This window comes from Eptesicus fuscus, chromosome 5 (assembly GCF_027574615.1).
Source record: "Eptesicus fuscus isolate TK198812 chromosome 5, DD_ASM_mEF_20220401, whole genome shotgun sequence".
NCBI lineage: Eukaryota > Metazoa > Chordata > Mammalia > Chiroptera > Vespertilionidae > Eptesicus > Eptesicus fuscus.
Window position 1 is genome coordinate 67,455,726 of NC_072477.1, and position 18,652 is coordinate 67,474,377.

Sequence of the window (18,652 nt, forward strand, 5' to 3'; positions counted from 1 at the left end):
ATATATATTTTTAGGATTCTACTTTTGGCTTTAGTCATCTGTTTTTGGTGCAAGGCATTCATTCTTTAAAAGGTGATATATGAAGAGTTTGGTGAAGCTTTTCAAGGATAATTTTTCCCTCATAACATTTCTAAAGCATCTCCACAACATGCAATTGGGTTGCTACCAAGTGCCGTCATTCGTGGGTTAGAAAACGTAGGTGCAGAAATTTATATGCTTCAATCCTGGTTTTCCCCCTTTGTTTTCATTTTTTCTTCTTTTTTTAAGAAACAGAATTAGATTTTGAAAAGGATTCAATAAGTGACATTAATAAAATGTGACATTTTATTAATATCCTTTTTGGGGACTATGCATGTCATACTGATTAAAAAATGGAATTTATCCATATCTCATAACATAAAGCCAATAGAGAACAAATAAATGTGGATACAGTAAGTATAAATATAAATTTCCATATGTTTTATTGTTGTTCCTTGTACATAAGAAACAGTAATATACAACTTACACTGCTTTAGAATGTAAAATGGATAAAATGTACAAAAAAAAAGCACATTCCTAGAAAAAGGTATTGGCAAATAGTAAAAACGGGGTGGGGCAAGCAAAACAAATCAAAAACAAAACAAAACCCAACAATTCTTCAATTCAGTGTGCAAACATTTTATAAAAATAGAAATACTAACTCTACAGGCAGTATTTCCTGATAAATTATTTAAATAGCGTATCTACACAATCTGAGATATCTATTCCAATGGCATTGAGAAAATAATTTATAAAAATAAAGCAATAGTATACAAGATGATAGAAAAAAACATAACTTTCAGAAAATGTATTTAACATTTCAATGCTATTTCCTTACTGGGAATACTTTTCTGCAAAGAATTTTTATACTATGTACAACATTGTCTTTTTTAGGTACTACAGTAGCTTTAAGTTTGTTAGACACTTAAACTCTTTCTGCTTGAGCCAAAAGTTCTTTACTCAGTCACACAACAAATGAGGTAATATTTGTATGTAAGTTTCACCTTTGTCATTTTTTTCTTTTGGAAAAATGAAAAAATAATAAGCGTAGATGCTTTTCTTCTCCCTGGAAATAGGCACAAGGGGTGGGGTAAAACAGTATCAAAGGCCTCATGGCTTTCTTTGCCATCTAAACGCACTTGCAAATGGACAGCCAGCTAATCCCGCTGGAAAAGACAAGAAATCCCAACTCATTTAAGCACAAAGCAGAGCAGCTCGCTACGCTGATTTCCCTCGTGCCCTTCCTTGCCAGAGTTGGCTGATAAAGCTCAATACCTACTCTCACTTTCCACACAAAACCTAGGTTCCAGGTAGAACAGAGTTAATAAATAATCTGTATTTACAATCTTACAGTCATGAAGACTCAACAAAGGTGATATGGATAGTCCTTATGCTTCTTCCTGTTCCATGAAGTCTTTCAGACAAATTCTCCAGAGTAGGTGAAAAATAAATATTTTACATTGTAAAGTGTAAAAAAACCCAAAACTACAGTCCAAAAGAATTGGAAAACTCCATGATATTCAGGAAAAAAGAGAAAAGGAATGTCTCAGTTGATAATTTTGTGCCTTTCTAACCATAAAAATACAAGCATGGCTGCCCCTCCCTGGGGAGGCAGCCTGGTGCTCTCTGAGATGGTAGGTTTTATTTTCCTGCTACATCTGCACAAGCTATATCTGGAATAAAACCGACAATTCCAGTGTAACTAGGCAGTGGCAGCCAGCACTGCCTTACACTCTGGTTTAATCCTGCCTCCCTATTCTGGTCACTACATGTGACGTGTAAGGGGTGGGGATCCGAGAGGAAGTCCAGAAGTCAGTCCTTCCCTCCCTCCCCTGCTTCTATGTAAGTGCCAATCAGCTAACACCGGTCGGTCAGCATCATGAAATCCAGCAATAGTCTTTCAATCCCCTGAAAATGGTTTAGTACCAAACGTGTAACAGTTCCTCCATATTTTCCTCATACAATCATCTCTTGGGTATGTGCCCCCCCCCCCCACCCCGAGCTTTGGCCCTGCTCCCCCTATTCCCGAGGGAGTAGGTCAGGAGTGGTTGTTTGCCAATGCCAGTGAGTCCTCCCTTCTCTGACGTGCCTGAAAGGGCTTCTGAGTCCGTTGCTCAGAGAAGGCCTCACAATAGCAGCCTGCTCTGACCAAAGCTGGGTGGAGCTGGCACCTTCCCACTGAGGCAGGTGGATGCTTCTGCTTTTTTCCAAAAGCAGACCAACGTCACTGTTTATATTCTTGCAAGATTCTCTTCTCGTTCAGAGGCTGAATGCTGAGTCTGATTTGGAAAATTGCATTTTTCTTGAGTCAAGTCACATGTTTTAGGAGTCCACACTGATGCAAGCAGAGAAAGAGGCAGCAGGGAGGCGTGATCCTGGGGGTTTCCTTAAGCCCATAGTTCCAGAAGGTGCAATACCAGCATTGGTTATGATCAGTCTTTTGATCAACAGTTTGAAGATTAGGAATCTGTTAAGTAAACAAACACAGATATATAAATAAAAACTATTTCACAAAGGCATTGTTACCTTAATATCAGTTAATGAATAAACAACCTAGGTATGGCTCTACTTTTATAATGACAAAAGCATAATATAAGATGGCCAGCTTATAAAATTAAATGTTAACGTGTTTGAACACTGTTGTTAGGAGGTTGGTACAGCTCGACCTTGCAGAACTTAGGATTTGGGCTATGCTCTCTAAGACCTTCAGTGTTTAAAGTTTAGGGCATTTTATGTTAAACATTCAGACTCAAAGATTATATCATAATTTAAATATTTTCGAGTAAATGAACCATCTTTTTACTCTAATGGATCTTGTTGGCATCAGGCCTTGTCCCTGTAAACATTTCTGAAGCGCTTATTCTTTTGGCAGCCCCAGTGCTGGCCTCCATGAGGTTAGGTGGCCACAGAGCGAATGAGGACAGAGGAAAACAGCTCAGGTGAACAGTGAAAGTGAACATGCCGACGTGAAGGCAGCACTCTCCCTTCCTTGTACGACAGGGGAAGAATGTGAAAGCAACTTGTGCTGCAACGGCACAGACAAAACTACAGGGAGCATGTCAAATGTTCAGTAGTATTAGTGTGGCCTAACCTGTGCAGGAGCCTGCCTGCGGTTTACCTTCGCACTGTGTATGAAAAGCACAGAGATTGCTAAGCAAACTGATACTGTTAACAAGACTCAGGATTTCATAAGCCACAGTTCATAGGCCTTATTTCATTTTTACCATGGTCTTCAACAGCAAACTACAGATGACCCTGTCTGTAAAACAGTCTTTAAATTAGACTCCCCCATAATTGGCATTGTCGGTGCCAGTCTGAATTAGATATGTCCACTGTCCATTCACTATAGTGTTGCACCTACCTCTGCATTCATATTTCAGGTCGGAGAAGAACACCATTTCTTGAGAGAAGACAAACAGCCCTAGCCTACCACCAGCATAGGTTTTGTCATAGATGGGTCCTGAGTCAGCCATGATTTTCTTCCCTTCATACATCACCACTCTGTAGGAAGAAAGAAAAGGTCATTAGTGACACCTCTTTGTTTGTCTCTTCCTTCCTGCCCATCGTTGGGACTGTAAGTGAAATTTAATGAGTGCGATCTTACCGAATGAAACCAGTCTTTGGCCTGTGGCTGAGACGCCATCTGTAGGCGGTGAAATCTTTCCAGCCAATGTGACGGGGGTCATGCCACAGGGTGCGCACCTGAAGGAGAGGGAAAGGTTGAAACCGTGATGAGAAGGTTTATATTTCATTCTGTGAGACTGAAAAGTGCCAAGCTGACCTACGTTAGAGGGCTGAAACGTAGGATTTTTCTAAGGCCTCTTCCATTTGATGTGTGCCCTTGAAGGCACATGTGAAGTAGAAAGAGAGAAGAGAAGGAGCCTCTTTGTTTGAAGAGACTGAAACTGCCTTTGGATCTGAAGGGTAACTCTTGTTATGGCGAGCTCCCCTCTCAGACAGTTATGGTTTACAGAGCAGAGCTTAGTGCTGCAGCTGATGGTGGGGACGTGATTTCTAAGACTCCCTGAGTCACGGTCAAAGCACAGCATCCCTCGTGCTGGTCAAGCTCCCCCTCCCTCCCTCCCTCCCTCCCTCCCTCCCTCCCTCCCTCCCTCCCTCCCCCCGTTGTTGTCTGTGTCAGCCTTATAGGGGTTGTGGGGTTGCTCCTACCTGGCCAGGGGTGTTTCCTGTGTGCCACAGCGCATTCCGCAGGTGCTCGCCAGGCCCGGTGGTGGAGTTCACGACTTTCACAGAAAGGCCCGAGTATCCCTGAGCCTTTGTGGGGTTGGTGTCCCAGTAGGTCTGGGTGATCTGCTTCCACATGACAACATAGAAGCGGCTGCTGGACTGGTAGCCAAACACAAATCCGGCATAGTCATCGTCCCTTTCGGTGTTGATGAAGAAGGTGCCGCTGAAGTCCACAGCATTAAACTCATCATAACCTGGAAGGTGAGTGAGGCCAGACCCAGGTTAGAAACGGCAGCTGTCAGAAGGTTCTCCATTCCCTTCCCAGACATCCTAGTACCCACAGGGACACACTCGCTGCCAGGTTTTACATTTGCTGCTTTCCCCTGTAGGCCAGCCTGTTGTGCAAAGAACTCACTACTCACCTACGGCAAGTCCAGGATCACAGTTGACCGTCTGGACGAGCTCTTTACCCTGATGGCGAACCACCCAGTTAGGGTCGTTTTGGGATGTCCCTTTGGGGTCCAGAGGAATCATCTGGAATCGGCGGAAATCAGTCTCACTGATATCAATGTTTTCAGGACAGATGTCATCGATGTCTGGCACACTGTCATCGTCAAAGTCATCTTTGCAAGCATCACCTCGACCATCACCTAAGTGAGAAAGGCAAGCGTTCAGTGAGACTCTGAAACACTGTTATCACTGGTGTCAGAAACTCCCATCTTGTCAAGGTTGGCAGTTAGTGTCTTCACCCTCTAGTGTGCATTCAACTTTGCGTTTATGTCCTCAACCTAGAGGGCCCTGGTTTCAGTTCCTCTCTTAGAAGGTGGCTCCATGACTCACCATCGGAGTCCTTCTGGTCAGGATTGGACACGAGCCTGCAGTTGTCCCTGTCGTCAGGAATGCCGTCATTGTCGTCGTCATGGTCGCAGGCGTCTCCCTTGCCGTCTTTGTCGTGGTCGGCCTGGTTGGCGTTGGGCACGTAGGGACAGTTGTCCAGGTTGTTCTGGTGGCCATCTTCGTCAATATCCTGATTGTTGTCACAGGTGTCTCCAATGAGGTCCGAGTCAGAGTCGAGCTAGAGAGAGAAACGGAGGGTAAATTGAGGTGTAAGTTACTAATGTTAATGATCACTTATGCAAAACTCACTAATGTTTGATGTGGCTGGTGGAGTGTCAAGTCTATATGCTATGCCAAAAGACAGTAATAGTAACACATTTTAAGTTTTTTTCCTTAATCCTTGTTTTCATATGAAAATTTGAAAAGGGATTTTTTAAGAGTTTAAAAAAATATAAAACATTCTAAATAAAATTAAATAGAAAGCATTATTCACTAAGGATGAAATGCAATGTTAACTGCTTCTATCTTAATGTTAAATGAAATCTTTGGGTACATTTTATTACTTTTCCATTGAAGGGTTTCAATTGTAAATTTGTTGACATGTCAACTTCTACTCTAGGCCATCAAGTCATGGGAACACGGCACTGTTTTTATGCATACTGGGTAACTCATATGGTAGGGTCCATTAGTTTCCTTTATTTTTGGGTATTTGGTTTTATACATCTAGTCCATAAAGACTGTCGTCTGTTGGCTGAGATCAAGTCAAAACTAAGATTTTCCAAAACTATATTTCTCAGAGTCCTTTTACATTATCCAGTGTGCGTGGGATGCTTAAGGATCATTTATACACAAACTGGAATTTTTCTTGCTCTTAGTAAGGTTTTTACATGATGCCTGAATTTTGTTATAAATCTGATCACAGTCTGAAGAACCAAAAACTCATCCAGGGAGGTTAAATGATATTGAACACATTTAATTTATGGTAAGACCCAATCTCAAAATATGACTCTCATTACCATTTGGTCAGCAAAGCCATATCAGATCATGCACACTTTCCCCATTATGGCCCCAAAGCTCTTTATCTTGTTGCCTTTGTTTTACAGGACCTCATAAGAGCAAATACTAGGAGGAAAAAGCTGTACTTCTCATATCTTGAATCTTATAAAAATATTCCCATTTTAAAAAGCTAGTTTCTAAATTTCCAGAACAATGCATTTTAGAAGAAAAAAAATACCTTAACTTTTGTACTTAGGAAGTAACTATGGGCAACTGCACAAGAAAATAAATACTTTCAGACATGGAAACTGTCCTGGCTAATGTCAGTCTGTAGCACTCCCCAGCATGGGTGGACAGCGATATCTGATTGCAATGCCAAACACTTTTGAAGAATGAATTATCGCCCGTTTGGGGGTAGTAGTTTTAGTTTGATGATTTTCTTCCAGCGAGATTATACCATTAGCCATGAAAATGGTTGTTTTGCTTCAGGATATTTCTTTTATCTCCTAGTCTCAAATAATGATTAACATACTAGAGCTGTTAGATTTCGACTCTGTATAATTTACCTTAATGGTATTTCATGCGGAACAAGTCCCGCAGACCTTCTTGTACAAGACAAGATTGAAGTTACGAGACTGCCATGCTGATGATCGATGGGACTCTGCCAGGAGACCCCATCAGGCAAACTGTTTACCTAAAGATATTATGATTGGCTACGAGATCACCGAGAGCCATGGGAACGAGTGTCTGCACTCTACTTTTCGTAGGCCTAGAAAGGGACATTCCAATACTTGACTGAAAGCTTCTGAGAGGAGTCCACCTACCTGGTCTGGATTATGTTCCAGAGGGCAGTTGTCACACTGATCTCCAACCCCATCCATATCGGTGTCCTTCTGGTCCACATTATAGACATACTGGCAGTTGTCTCGTTCATTGAGGATACCTGCAGAGAACGGGACACATGAGGTGAAATCTCCGCCTCGGTTGTTTCAACAAAACTGCACAAACTGGAGAGCAGCCAGGGCTGGAGAGCAACCACTCCATAGCGGAGTGAGGTCACCACTGCCTGGGGGCCTGCTGGAGCCGGGGAGTGCCTTACCGTCCCCATCGATGTCGACAGCACAGGCGTCTCCTTCCCCGTTGTTGTCCGTGTCAGCCTGATCGGGGTTGTGGTTGTAGGGGCAGTTGTCACAGCGGTCTCCCACGTCGTCTCTGTCGTAGTCATACTGGGCTGGGTTGTAATGGAACGGACAGTTGTCCTGGAAAGAGAAGAAATGGAGCATTTTACAACATTGTCTGTGAAACCAGCTTGAAGCTCAAACCACCTGCATCCTATAAAACTGCAAATATCTGCAACAGTTACTTCCTACCAAGTGGCTATACCGATTGAGCACTCAGTGTAAAAGGATCACTGCACAAGTTAAAAACCAGGACATCACGAAGGAAACACGGATTCCTGGGGGCTCTAAGTCAGTGAGATGTAAATATAAGCTCATCTCAGTTCTCAATACTCCCAAAGCAAATTTTACTGTAATTTAGATAAAACATTTCAGATGACTCTGGGGAGCCAAGTGTCATTTGTTCATTTATGAGTTATCTTGCTCAAATGGGGTGAAGGAAGGTTGTGATGAAAAACATAACCCTTATTTAAAAGTTCTCGTGGCAACATTTATGTCCTCAAACTATCCTATGTACCATTTTGGTATATTTTTCCTTATAACTTTATAAATTCAGTGAATCTGAAAGTGTTTCATGCTGTAACTGGATAGGAAAGATGAAAGAGGAGTGGAAGACATTGTTTTTACCCTATCATCTGGAATTTTATCATTGTCATCGTCGTCATCACAGGCATCGCCGATTCCGTCCTTGTCATAGTCCTCCTGCCCTGAGTTGGGGAGGTTGGGGCAATTGTCCTGGAAAGAGAAAACGCTCATTTTAGCCGCAGTCCGCACGTCCTTGCTCAGCTCACACATGGAAGCACTGAATGCTACTCGGTAACATGTATTTTTTATGGGAAGGCAAAAATTTGAACATTTTCTTGGGGGATAGATAAAGAATTTGTATAAATGCTCTCGGCTCTGTACATGCTGGGAACACAAGCCATAGTCTGCTGGTGTCTGGTCGGGAGGTGAACATTTCTTTGGACAAAATAACGGACTATGGGACACCTGTGCCAAAGGGCCGCCACGGCCACATTCTTGGTGCTTTACTCTGATGGAGAGTTAATGCTCTGCCTTTGGGTGACCTGATCTTTCAGTTTCGTTTTCAGACTTGTAGCATTTAAAATCCCCTCGCCGATTCTCTGGGTCAGGCTGAGGTGCCCTCGGGGAGGCGTGTGAGGGAGCGGGTTACCTTCTTGCAGTGGTAGGTTGCGTTGGCCACGCACACCAGGTCCTCGTTGGGCCAGCCGTCCAGGTCGGAGTCCTCCCCGCAGATGATGCCGTTGCCCGCGTAGCCGGGCTTGCACTCGCAGCGGTACATGGGGTCGCTGTAATGGCCCAGGTAGTTGCACTTGGCGTTACTGTTGCAGTCGTGGGTCCCATCCGTGCAAGGGTTGCGGGGTTTGCACACCTGAGAAGACACCATCCTGATGTTAATGCAGAGCCTTCAAGCGTCTCCAGAAACGGCAGAAACAAGAAGAACCCAGGTCCCTGTCATCTCCGAACAGACAGGCTCCATGGGGAAGGCTGTGGGTCACTTCTGTCCCTCCCCTCACCCCCGCCCCCACCCCGTGGGTGTCCCGGCTGCAGGGTAACACCTCTTTATGTGTTTTTCCCGAAATTGCTCAGCACCATTGCTCACAAGTTACTCCAGAGCAGCATTGCAAATCTGATGGACTCTCCTTCCGCTGCTGGACTTACAACCGATTCTCTAGCCCTGATTCTAAAGGCTGGATGGTGCATTCACCCTTCCCGGTTTTTTGTGAAGGTGATGCAATGACATTTCTCCCTTTCCTGGTTGTTCCCGCCGAGGGCACCCTCCTTGACGCTGGCCCGCCCGTCTGGCCCGCGGTACCTGTTTGTTGGCCGTGGCCTGCTCCACGCCCCGGCCGAAGGGCTGCGGGCCAGTGAAGCGCGGCGGGCAGGGCAGGCAGTTGTAGCCGGGGTCTGTGTTCTCGCACCTGTGCTCTCCGTTGTGGCTGAAGCAGGCGTCAGGCACCAGGGCGCACTAGGGGAGAAACGCCAGTTTGCTTCGTGTTTAGGGAACACTGCCCGGGGAACGAGGGGGACAGGCTCCCTGCTTTCCCGGGGCAGCATCGGTTCCTCACCTCGTCAATGTCTTTGCACTGGATGCCATCTCCGCCGTAGCCCGGGGGGCAAGCACCGCACTTCCAGCTGCCATCCGGGTAGCTGGTGCACTTGGTCCCAGCAAAGCAGGGGTTGGACAGGCATCCATCTGAGACAAGGGAACAGGGAAATGGTTGGTCTACGCTGCCATACTGGTCACTAAAAATACCACACGGGGTAAAATCCTGTAGGGTCTGTGTAAGGGATAACTTGAGGTTGTGTTGTTCACCGGGAACTGAAAATAATCAAACCGCTCAGGGCCGTTCAGAGCCAGAGCCCCCTTGAATGCTGACCGTGGCATTCGGTTAAAAGAACCCCCCAGGGCGGTTTTGTCCGGGGCTGCGTGGCTCACCGATGGGGCAGTCCTGCTTGTTGCAGATCTGGTTTTCCATCACGTCGCCAACGCAGTCCTTGCCTCCAAACTGGGGGGTGGGGTTGTTACAGAGCCGGCTCCGTGTCTGCACCCCTCCCCCACAGGTGACGGAGCAGATGTCCCACGGTGACCAGGGACCCCAGCCTCCGTTGACTGTCAGAAAGCAAACCACACGCAGACGTTAAGGTCCACTGCGAACACCGGATCTGTCACAGCAGACTCCCCTACGTTTGCTCAGGAAACCCTGCCACCCTGACGCGTGAAGCACGTTTGGGAAGAGGGCGAGTTTGAAATGGTTTTCTTTCTGGTTTTCATTAAAAGAAACTGCTGAGTATGCAGGAGTTTGTTTGTTTCTCTAGAGAGTAACCTTTCCCCTCCACGAGCCACTGAGCAGCTAGGGCAGGCGCCCGGCCCCCAGCGGGGCAGAGCTGCTCACGCACCAGGGCAGGCGTCTCTGGCGCAGGCTTTGGTCTCCCGAGCTTCGCCTTCACAAGGCCTCCCGTTCATCTGGGGGCTGGGCGAGTTGCAGAGCCGGATCCTTGTGATCACGCCATCGCCGCACGTCACCGAACAAGATGACCACGGGGACCAGTGACTCCAGCCGCCATCCTGCTTAACTAAAGCACAAAGCTGGGGGTTACCGGGTGCGGGCCACAAGCCAGCCCCTGTGCCGGCCCGGCCGCTTTAAACGCGTCACCTAACTAAATTCCTCAAAGTAACCCTATCGAGAACCATTATCGTCCCCCATTTGCAGATGAGGAAAGCGTCTCGGAGGGGTGCACTGTGCTCAAGCCTGACCAGGTACGTGGTGGGACGAGGCTTCTGTCCCATCTAGCACCTGTGCCCTGAGCCTCTATGCTCTGGAGCTGCTCGTGGTGATGACGAGAACAGGTCAGTTCTCCACATTCCCAAGGGGCCAAGATGCTCACATCTCTTATCGCACTCCTGGATGTGGCAGGTCCGCGTCTGGACGGAGGAGCCCTCGCACCGGCTGTTGAGGCTGTCGCAGGAGCGGCCGCGCTGCTGGATCCCGTTGCCACAGGTCGCGGAGCAGGAGGTCCACTCGGACCAGGGGGACCAGCCGTCGTCCGCGGAGTCGCTGGCTGCGGAGGAGACAGGTTCGTTTGCGTGTGGTCATTAAGACTATTCTTCAGACTGCTCTGTTCAGGACTTCCTTCCCTTGCCAGAGGGAGGAAAGCAGTCTATTTCTTAGGCGAATAGCCAAGGGGTTTATCCCAGGTCACTGTGGGTACTGCACGGGGTAATGGAATGCCGGCCCGGGTCAGCACAGCTCTGCTTTCTCCCACTGTGTTCTTCTATTCATGTTGCCTCCTTTCACCTCTCTTCTCTGCATTTCAAATGAGTTTCCCTTTCCTGACTGGTAGGCACTTCCACTCTCAGACTTTCAAGAACACCAGCGTTTTAGGCAGCTTATAGGAGCCACTTCTGATTTTTAGGGGAGCCATTGCCCATGCGTTTGACAGGTGAGCTTGAAGGCAGCTCAGCTGCTTTTGGCTCTGGGCTCCAACTCGGTCATGAGGTTCATCAGTGTGCTGGTCCCCTCACCTTAGCATTTGGGGCCTTCTCTGCACATATTTTCACAGGAGGAGAGTGTATTTGTTTACCATGTGCCCGGGCACCATGGCTACAATCACACCGAGCTGTATCAGACACAAGATAGAGAACTTGTTTTCTCTTGCCATCAGTTGGAAGTTTTCCTAGCAACCCCTGGTTCAAGTTCAAAACTCCGCTAGTCCCCAGCTAGCTCTGTTTCCTTTAACCCGCACCTGAAGTGAATGCTGAATAGAAATAGATATGCAAATGATTATTACAGCGCCAGCATTGGGAACACGATCCCTGGGCGGGGCTGGTTATCCTGAGCTGTGACCAGTGTGTGTGGGTGGAGGGGTGTGTGCAGGGCTAGCGCTACTTTCCTGTTTTATTTCTTATCTTTGTTGTGATGAATCATTTTTATGACTTGTACTACTGCATTCAACATTGTCTCAGCACAGTGATTAATTTATACTAGCAACAAAAACCAGGGGTAGGGTGCCATGGAACAATGTAGTGCCCCCTTTCTTTGGTACCCTAAAACTCTAACTGCTGTTACTCTACTAGGCCTCCTGTCCTTACAGATATATTGGATAGGACTTTTGGCCCAATTAAGTCCAATGCTTGCGCTGTAGACCATCAATATTCCTGGTGAGCAGATTTTCCTTAACTCTGGGCCATAAGGCCAAATTCTAGAAGCAGTCTAAGAACTTGGAATTACTGCTGCTATAAATCCCATCTCTCTATTCCTCAAAGCATACAATTGGGATCAATAAGCTATACCAAGATTATGATTGCCCATACCGTAATCCAGATTACGATTGCCCATACCGTAATTTAGTCATAATGGCGTTTTTGGTTCTATACAGCAAATAAGCCACCAGGTAACCAGATGCTGCAGCAAAAAGCTGAATGACAACATGCGATGGAAGTGGGGGTGGGAGCCCAGAATTTATGCAGAGCTGCCCTAGTCACTGGAGAATGGCTACGCAGTTTTAGGAACTTACGCCAACACCGTGGGCAGCATTCTCCATCAGGAACTGTGGCATTGGAGCAGGGCATTATGGGGCAGGACACTTTTTTGCAGATGGTAACTGAGTTCTGCAGAGCAAGAGGGAGGAAGAAATGGGTTACTGAACATACTGCAAGCAGAAGCTTCCATACGATAACATTTCAGTCCCTCGATGAATGGTCAGGGCTACACGTGCTCTGCTGGAATGATTTCGATAGAAGGGCTGTCTTATTTGCAGCCACCAGTATTATAGACAGAGTTCTGGACTAGTTACTTGTCACTCCATTCCTTGGAGAGTTCTTTCTTAATTGCTACTTAGTCCATGGTGAAAGTTATTACATGAAGAATTTATCCATAGAGAATCACAAAATATCATAAGTCAAATCAATTAAATTGCATCTGAGATTGAACTCCTAAAACTCAGCTGGTACTTTTAAATTTAAAAATTATTCTCTCCATGGGGAAAAGCAGATCAATGAGCATATTTCCCCCCTCATGTATAGATCTGGCTTTATATTACGTTGGAGAAGAATGAGAATTTAATAAAGATGGCTCCAAAATCCAGCAGTCTGTGATTTGTATTTAAGCTTGATTTTGCTTGAGCCAGATGAACCCCCAAACTCACCTGCCACGGGCACTGGGGAGAGCTAGCGTGACACGCACTGGGGCAGGGCCATCTGAGCTAAGGGGACAGTGGCGTCCTAACAATGTCGGGCTGAGTTACAGTCTGACAGTCTGTACTGTGTTAAAAGAACCTCCTTGTCATAGCTGAATACAAATCAGGGCTGGGGGAAAAGGCTGTTCCAACCAGGTGTTATTCACCTGACATTCAACACTTAGTCTCTGAAATAAAGCAGGTCAATTATTCCGATGTTTTAGATTTGTTCTTTTAGATACTTAGCCTGGGGTATAACTTTGGAAAATTCTGTGAGAGTTTAAAGAAGATTTATAGATGTCATACTTGCATCTCAGACAGACACACACGTATTTGGTATCAGGCCATGGAACATAAAAAAGAGCTTGTGTGGCCAACTGGGTATTTCCCCAGAGGCCATGGCTTCAAACACATGCCATCGATTTGGATTTCAGTTTGTAAAGAGCCCTTACCTGACAGCGGCACTCGGTGCAGCTATCAACCGTCCATTCCTCGTTATTCCTGTACTGGACTCCGTTGTGGTAGCAGAGGGGAGGCCTCCTCAGCTCATTGGCCAGCTCTTTGTTCTCTTCAGTCTGAAAGGGGGGGAAAGGTCATCAGTGTCCAAGCTCATTTCCAGCCGCTCAGGACCACATGAAAGGCTAAGCCTGCAGGGGCGCAGGCTCAAGGGCTGGGGCTGGAGGCCACTGACCACTTTGCGGATGCTGTCCTGCAGCGTCGTCACGATGGTGCGCAGGCCCCTCAGCTCCAGGACCATGCTGGACAGCTCATCACAAGAGAGGCCGCAGATGGCTTGCAGGTCCTTTGTCTTGTGGCCGATATAGTTGGTGCGGATGGCGGGGCTGGACCCATTCACCACGTTGTTGTCAAGGGTGAGGATGGCATTTGTAGCTGCCAAGGAACAAGCACACACAATGAGAAAAGGAGCAGAAGGTGCTCTCACCGGAGTTCCTAGTTGTAGAAGACATTTCACTCGGGGCGAGGGATGCAGGTGGAGGGGATGTGTGTGTGTGTGTGTGTATGTGTGTGTGTGCATGTGTGTGTGTGTGCATATGTGTGTGTGTGTGTGTGTGTGTGTGTAACAGCCTTCTAAGGCCACTTTTATGTACCTCTTATCATGTTACCCAGGGTAATTTACACACAACCAACACTGTTTAAGTTTCTCAGCTTGCTTTAAGTGAATCCCCCAATTTCCCCAGGTACCCTAAAAACAGACGGGCACTCACAGCTGGAGCAGCCTTTGTTCCTGAGGACGTCTTCTGGTGTGGTCCCAAAGACAAACCTCACGTTCTGCAGCACCCCCTGTGGGCAGAGGACACACGTTACTCGCAGAGTGTTCGGGGGAGGGGCGTGGGAGGAGAAGCACGCAGTCATTATTCTAGAAGTCTGAAAGAGCTCCCTGTTGAGGTCACCAGGTCAAGATAACACACCAACATAAATTGCCAAACAACTTCAACATCTTAATTGTGTCTTCTGCCAAGTCTTCAGTATTTTACAAAGAATTCGGTTATCGGCCTACTTGGGGCCACAGGAAGTGGGATCTGATACTGTGGTCGAGGATATAATGACAGTCTTCGTGTCAAAGAGTTAAAGGTGGGAGTTTCAAAGCCACAGTTGCAAAGACCTAGAAGTTTAACCAAAAAAAAGAAGCTGCAGCAGCAAATCACCACCACTTTAACCTTTTATCTGAGACCCGCCACATCCCCATGGGGGATCAAATAGCGAAGTGGTATTTATTCTGCTCAAACAAAGTATCCATTTCAAGCAATATTACAGTTGGTTGGATGCATTTGAAGTAAGTGGTATTTCTTGAGAAGAGTATAAGAAGAAACTAAGGCTTGAACAAGCTGTTATGGGAAAATCATTCACTTCCTTTAGTGGCTTTCAAAGTGTGGTCCCCAGAAGACCCCCACCAACATCAGCCTCAGCCGGAACTTCCTAGAAAAGGGAATTATCAGGCCCCAGCCCGGAGCTGCTGAACCTGACACTCCGGGTGGGGTGCAGCAGTAAGACTTCCCGGCGATCCTGAAACTCCCTAAAGTTTAAGCACCCCTGCTTTAGTCCACAGGCAGTGCTTCCTGTCCTGGAACCCCTGCCTCTCTGGCTAGTGCCCTCCGGACAGAGAAGCTGGCTCCAGAGACCAGGAATCAGAGAAGATGCCTCACCTGGAAATTGTCGTTGGCACCCCCTTTTGCGACGCGGAGTCTGGCAATGCTGGCCAGGTCCCTGGTGAAGATGCTCTGGACGGGGGCGTCGAGCTCGGCGTTCTCCATCTTCTCGCAGTCGATGTACAGCTGGGCCCTGTCCTCCTGCACGAACAGCGTGATGCTCTTCCACTGGCCGGTGGCCAGGAGCGCTTCTTCCACCGACACCACATGCTGCTTCCCCTGCACGGTCACGCTGAGGTCCAGGGTGCCCGCTTTGCCATTGGAGACCACGCTGAAGACCTGGCCGGAGTGGTCCTTCCGCTCCACGGCCAGCAGCGTGCCTCGGGTCTTCTTCATCTGCCTCAGGGAGGCCAGGAGGAGAAAACCCTTCTCCGCACGCACGGCGTCCACTAGGTCTTGGAACTTGTCGTCAGGCACAGGGGGGATCAGGTTGGCATCCTCGATGCGGAAGGCTGGGCTGGAAGGGTCAGGGCCCTTCACCAGTCGGCGCCCAGAGCCCTTGCGGGCGGCCCCGGTGAGTTCGAAGATGTCAAACACGCTGTTGTCTCCCCCAGACTCTGTTAGGAGCGGGACACACTGTGAGCTTTCTAGACAGGGGCCCGGGGTGGGGGGCTCAGCTCTGAGGGATGGATGGGGCCAGAGGGACAGTGTGGAAACCACGGGAAGGGAATCCTGATGTTCAGTCGGGGCTTAGGGAGAAATGGGAGAGGAGAGCTGGGAGGGGGGCACGCCTGGGGTAACCAGCACCTCCTCCTCTTCCCTCCCCCTCAAAGGTATTCTACAGACTCACCTGGGATGCGGCTGGAGCCACACACATGCAACAGGAACAGGACACGGAGTCCCCAGGTGAGCCCCATGGCGGAGCTGCTTGTGCCCAGCAGGGAGCCTGCAGCAGGAAGCAGAGCGCAGGGTGAGAAGTGGCAAAGCAGGGAGAGGGGGCAAAACCCGGGGCTGGGCATGGGGCCGGTCCCTGGGGACCCCCTCGGCCCCACATTTGCTGGATGAGGGAGAACAGAATTTACTTTGGAGCGGGCATCAGGAAGAAAGTGAGAGTTGAAGGCAAGAGATTGTGTTTTTAAAGTGGGGTGTGTGGAGGGGTGCAAAGGCCAACCATCTGGGGGGTTTCCTTGGGAAGGTGAGGGTAAACAGCAGGACCAGAAGATGTAGTCTCGGGGGTACCGGGAGGACCTGGGGAAGTGGACTCCTTCTCTAGAGAACTGGTAGGAAGATTTATGGGGAACATAGAGAATAGGAGAAAATCTTGGGGTGCCCTGAGGAGTGGTTTGTGAACCCAGAGCTGGAGAATATAGCTCTGAAGCTCTTCCACCAGAGGAGACCCCCAGCAGCTGGAGGGACAGAATGGGGTCCGAAGTCCCTGGAGGGGCTGGAGCCCGGGGTGGATCAGGGCAGCGCTGGTCCTCGGTGGCGGCTGGGAGACCCCCTTACCTGTGTGCTCACGGGCGCAGCGGCTCCGAGTGGCGAGTGGCAGCGAGGGCGCCGAGTCCTAGAGAGCGCAGCGCGCCCGGCCCGGGGAGGCGGCGGCGGCGGCGGCGGCGTGTGAAGGCTGCGGGGAGAGTTCGCTGCGGGGAGAGTTCGCGGGAGTGGGGTCTGGCTGGCCGGCTGGGCTGCAGTGACTGGAGGCCGAGGAGCCCGCACTTATAAAGCGGCGCTCACATTCCTGGGCATGCGTCTGGCCAATGGGAGGCGGCCGGGCAGGAAGCGGGAGGGGGGCCAGTCTGGGTTCCTCTCTCCGCCCCCCGCCGCTCGGCGCACAACTTTCCAGCTAGAAAGTGGAGGGGGGAGGCGGGGGCTGGGTTCGAAGAGCCCTGGAACTTCTCAGAAAACGAGGTTCCCCGCCCACGCGGCTGTGGCGCACAGGCTCAGCACTTTGGCTCTTGCGCCACGCAGGCCGCTGCGCTCGCTGTGAGCATCCCGACCGGTGACTGTCACCCAGCCAAGACCCGCAGGGGGCTCTCAGACACACCCGGCTCCCGGGGCCCGCTGGTAAAAAAGAGGGGGAGGGGGTTCGACCGAGTAATTGGGACTAAGAGAGACCCAGTGGTTCAAGAGGTTCCAGCTTTCATACTTGGTGACCCTCATCCACCCATGCTGGTGGGATGGGGAGCCGCGCGCCGCGTGCTCCAGCCCTCGCCTGCCCTCCGCCTGACCCCCCGGGGAGGTGGGCGCCGCGGGCTGTCCAGGCGGCGTGCAGAGCGCGCGCTCCCGCTGCTCCTCTGGGCACCTTCGCGGCAGTGCGGGCCGGCCGAGCTTCTCCCGCTTGCTACGGCGCTTACACGGCTTGCCGCTTGGGGGCGGTATGCGTATTCTGATCAAGGGGACCTGTGAGGGCAACTTCTTTCTAGTCAGGAATGTTAAGGAGCTTGTATCCAGTTCCCGCAAGCCAGAATTGAAATTGTCTTGAAAAACAGTTTTTGTGTCCACTCGTGCTTCTTAACGTGACTCCTGGTTGGAGGGTTTGCAGAACCATCTGGCTCCAGAGTCTTAAACTATTTACAGAACAGACTCACAGAGTAATAAATTGCCCTCTGCCTATTATTTTATTTCCTTTTTTTCCCTCCCTAAACGTTCTTTTCATTTTTTCGGCTCCTGAAACCGAGGTGTGGGTTACATTTCTGTGGGCGCACCAATTGCCATGAGCGCTGCCTCATAAAGCTTCTGTCATTGGAAGTCTGGTCTCCAAGCCACTGTCCCAAGCCAGCATGACGGCAGCTGCCTGGAATTCCATTCATCTCTTTGGGCTGGGGTGTCCAGCAGCCACACTTCCCTGCTGTGGTCCCCTGGCCTTGAGACACAGGGCACAGGCTGGGAAAGCCCTGGGGTTCACCTCCCTTCTCAGCGCACAGACCTGGCAGGACTCCTAATTGCTGGAAACACCCACGAGCTTACATTCATCACGCAGCAATTTCACTTTTTGCGTGTGGGAGTGTTGTGTGACAAGGTGCATGTGTGTGTGTGTGTGTGTGTGTGTGTGTGTGTGTGTGTTACCGAGTGAGTGCTTTCTCGTTGCTCAATATACATCAAGTATTTCTAGAAGATGACAAGTATGTTTCTAAGACACACGTTTGTTTGTTGCTTAAGTAATAACTGAACCCCATGGTCAGAGGGATTTCACATGTTGAGGGACAGAAATAAAAGTCTCTATCAGATGATTAGTCAAATCAGATGCCTGCTGTGGCAGTCATAGGTAATGACTCATCCAAACAGATCTGAAGATTCCAGAGTTAGCAGCCACACATGCCCCTCCCCTTTCTTCTTCCTACCCTGTTAGCTCCTTGAAAGGTGATTTTTTTGGGTCACTTGCTACTACTTATCATGATACTGGGTCCTCAGTTAGGAACAGTTTTTGGAGGAATGGCCAGCTTATGGCCCCCTGCTCCTTTGGCACACTGGCTAATTTTTATGCAGGTCAGCTGAGGGCTCGAGGTCCACAAAAATAGAATACACCTGTCTTTTCGTAAAAAGATCATCTCCTTTGCCCTGGCCCTGTGGTTGGAGTAGAAGCTCACTGGACTATACCTTCAGCCTCGCCACTCTTGTGACTACGTG

General features: G+C 48.9%; 1 protein-coding gene across 1 annotated transcript; it reads right to left on the reverse strand.

Annotated features, from left to right (window-relative positions):
- Positions 1–436: 436 nt before the first annotated feature.
- Positions 437–16,701, reverse strand: THBS1 (thrombospondin 1). The gene is made up of 22 exons (XM_008142985.3): positions 16,532–16,701; positions 15,876–15,971; positions 15,083–15,642; positions 14,144–14,219; positions 13,609–13,808; positions 13,370–13,492; positions 12,258–12,351; positions 10,629–10,802; positions 10,140–10,316; positions 9,679–9,852; positions 9,308–9,435; positions 9,055–9,207; positions 8,392–8,610; positions 7,845–7,952; positions 7,139–7,298; positions 6,864–6,982; positions 5,047–5,281; positions 4,629–4,856; positions 4,189–4,460; positions 3,623–3,720; positions 3,380–3,519; positions 437–2,485 (listed from the first exon to the last, which is right to left on the reverse strand). The coding sequence occupies exons 2-22, from the start codon at positions 15,940–15,942 to the stop codon at positions 2,478–2,480; spliced, it is 3,513 nt and encodes a 1,170-aa protein (XP_008141207.2). The 5' UTR covers positions 15,943–15,971; positions 16,532–16,701; the 3' UTR covers positions 437–2,477.
- Between the last annotated feature and the right edge of the window lie 1,951 nt (positions 16,702–18,652).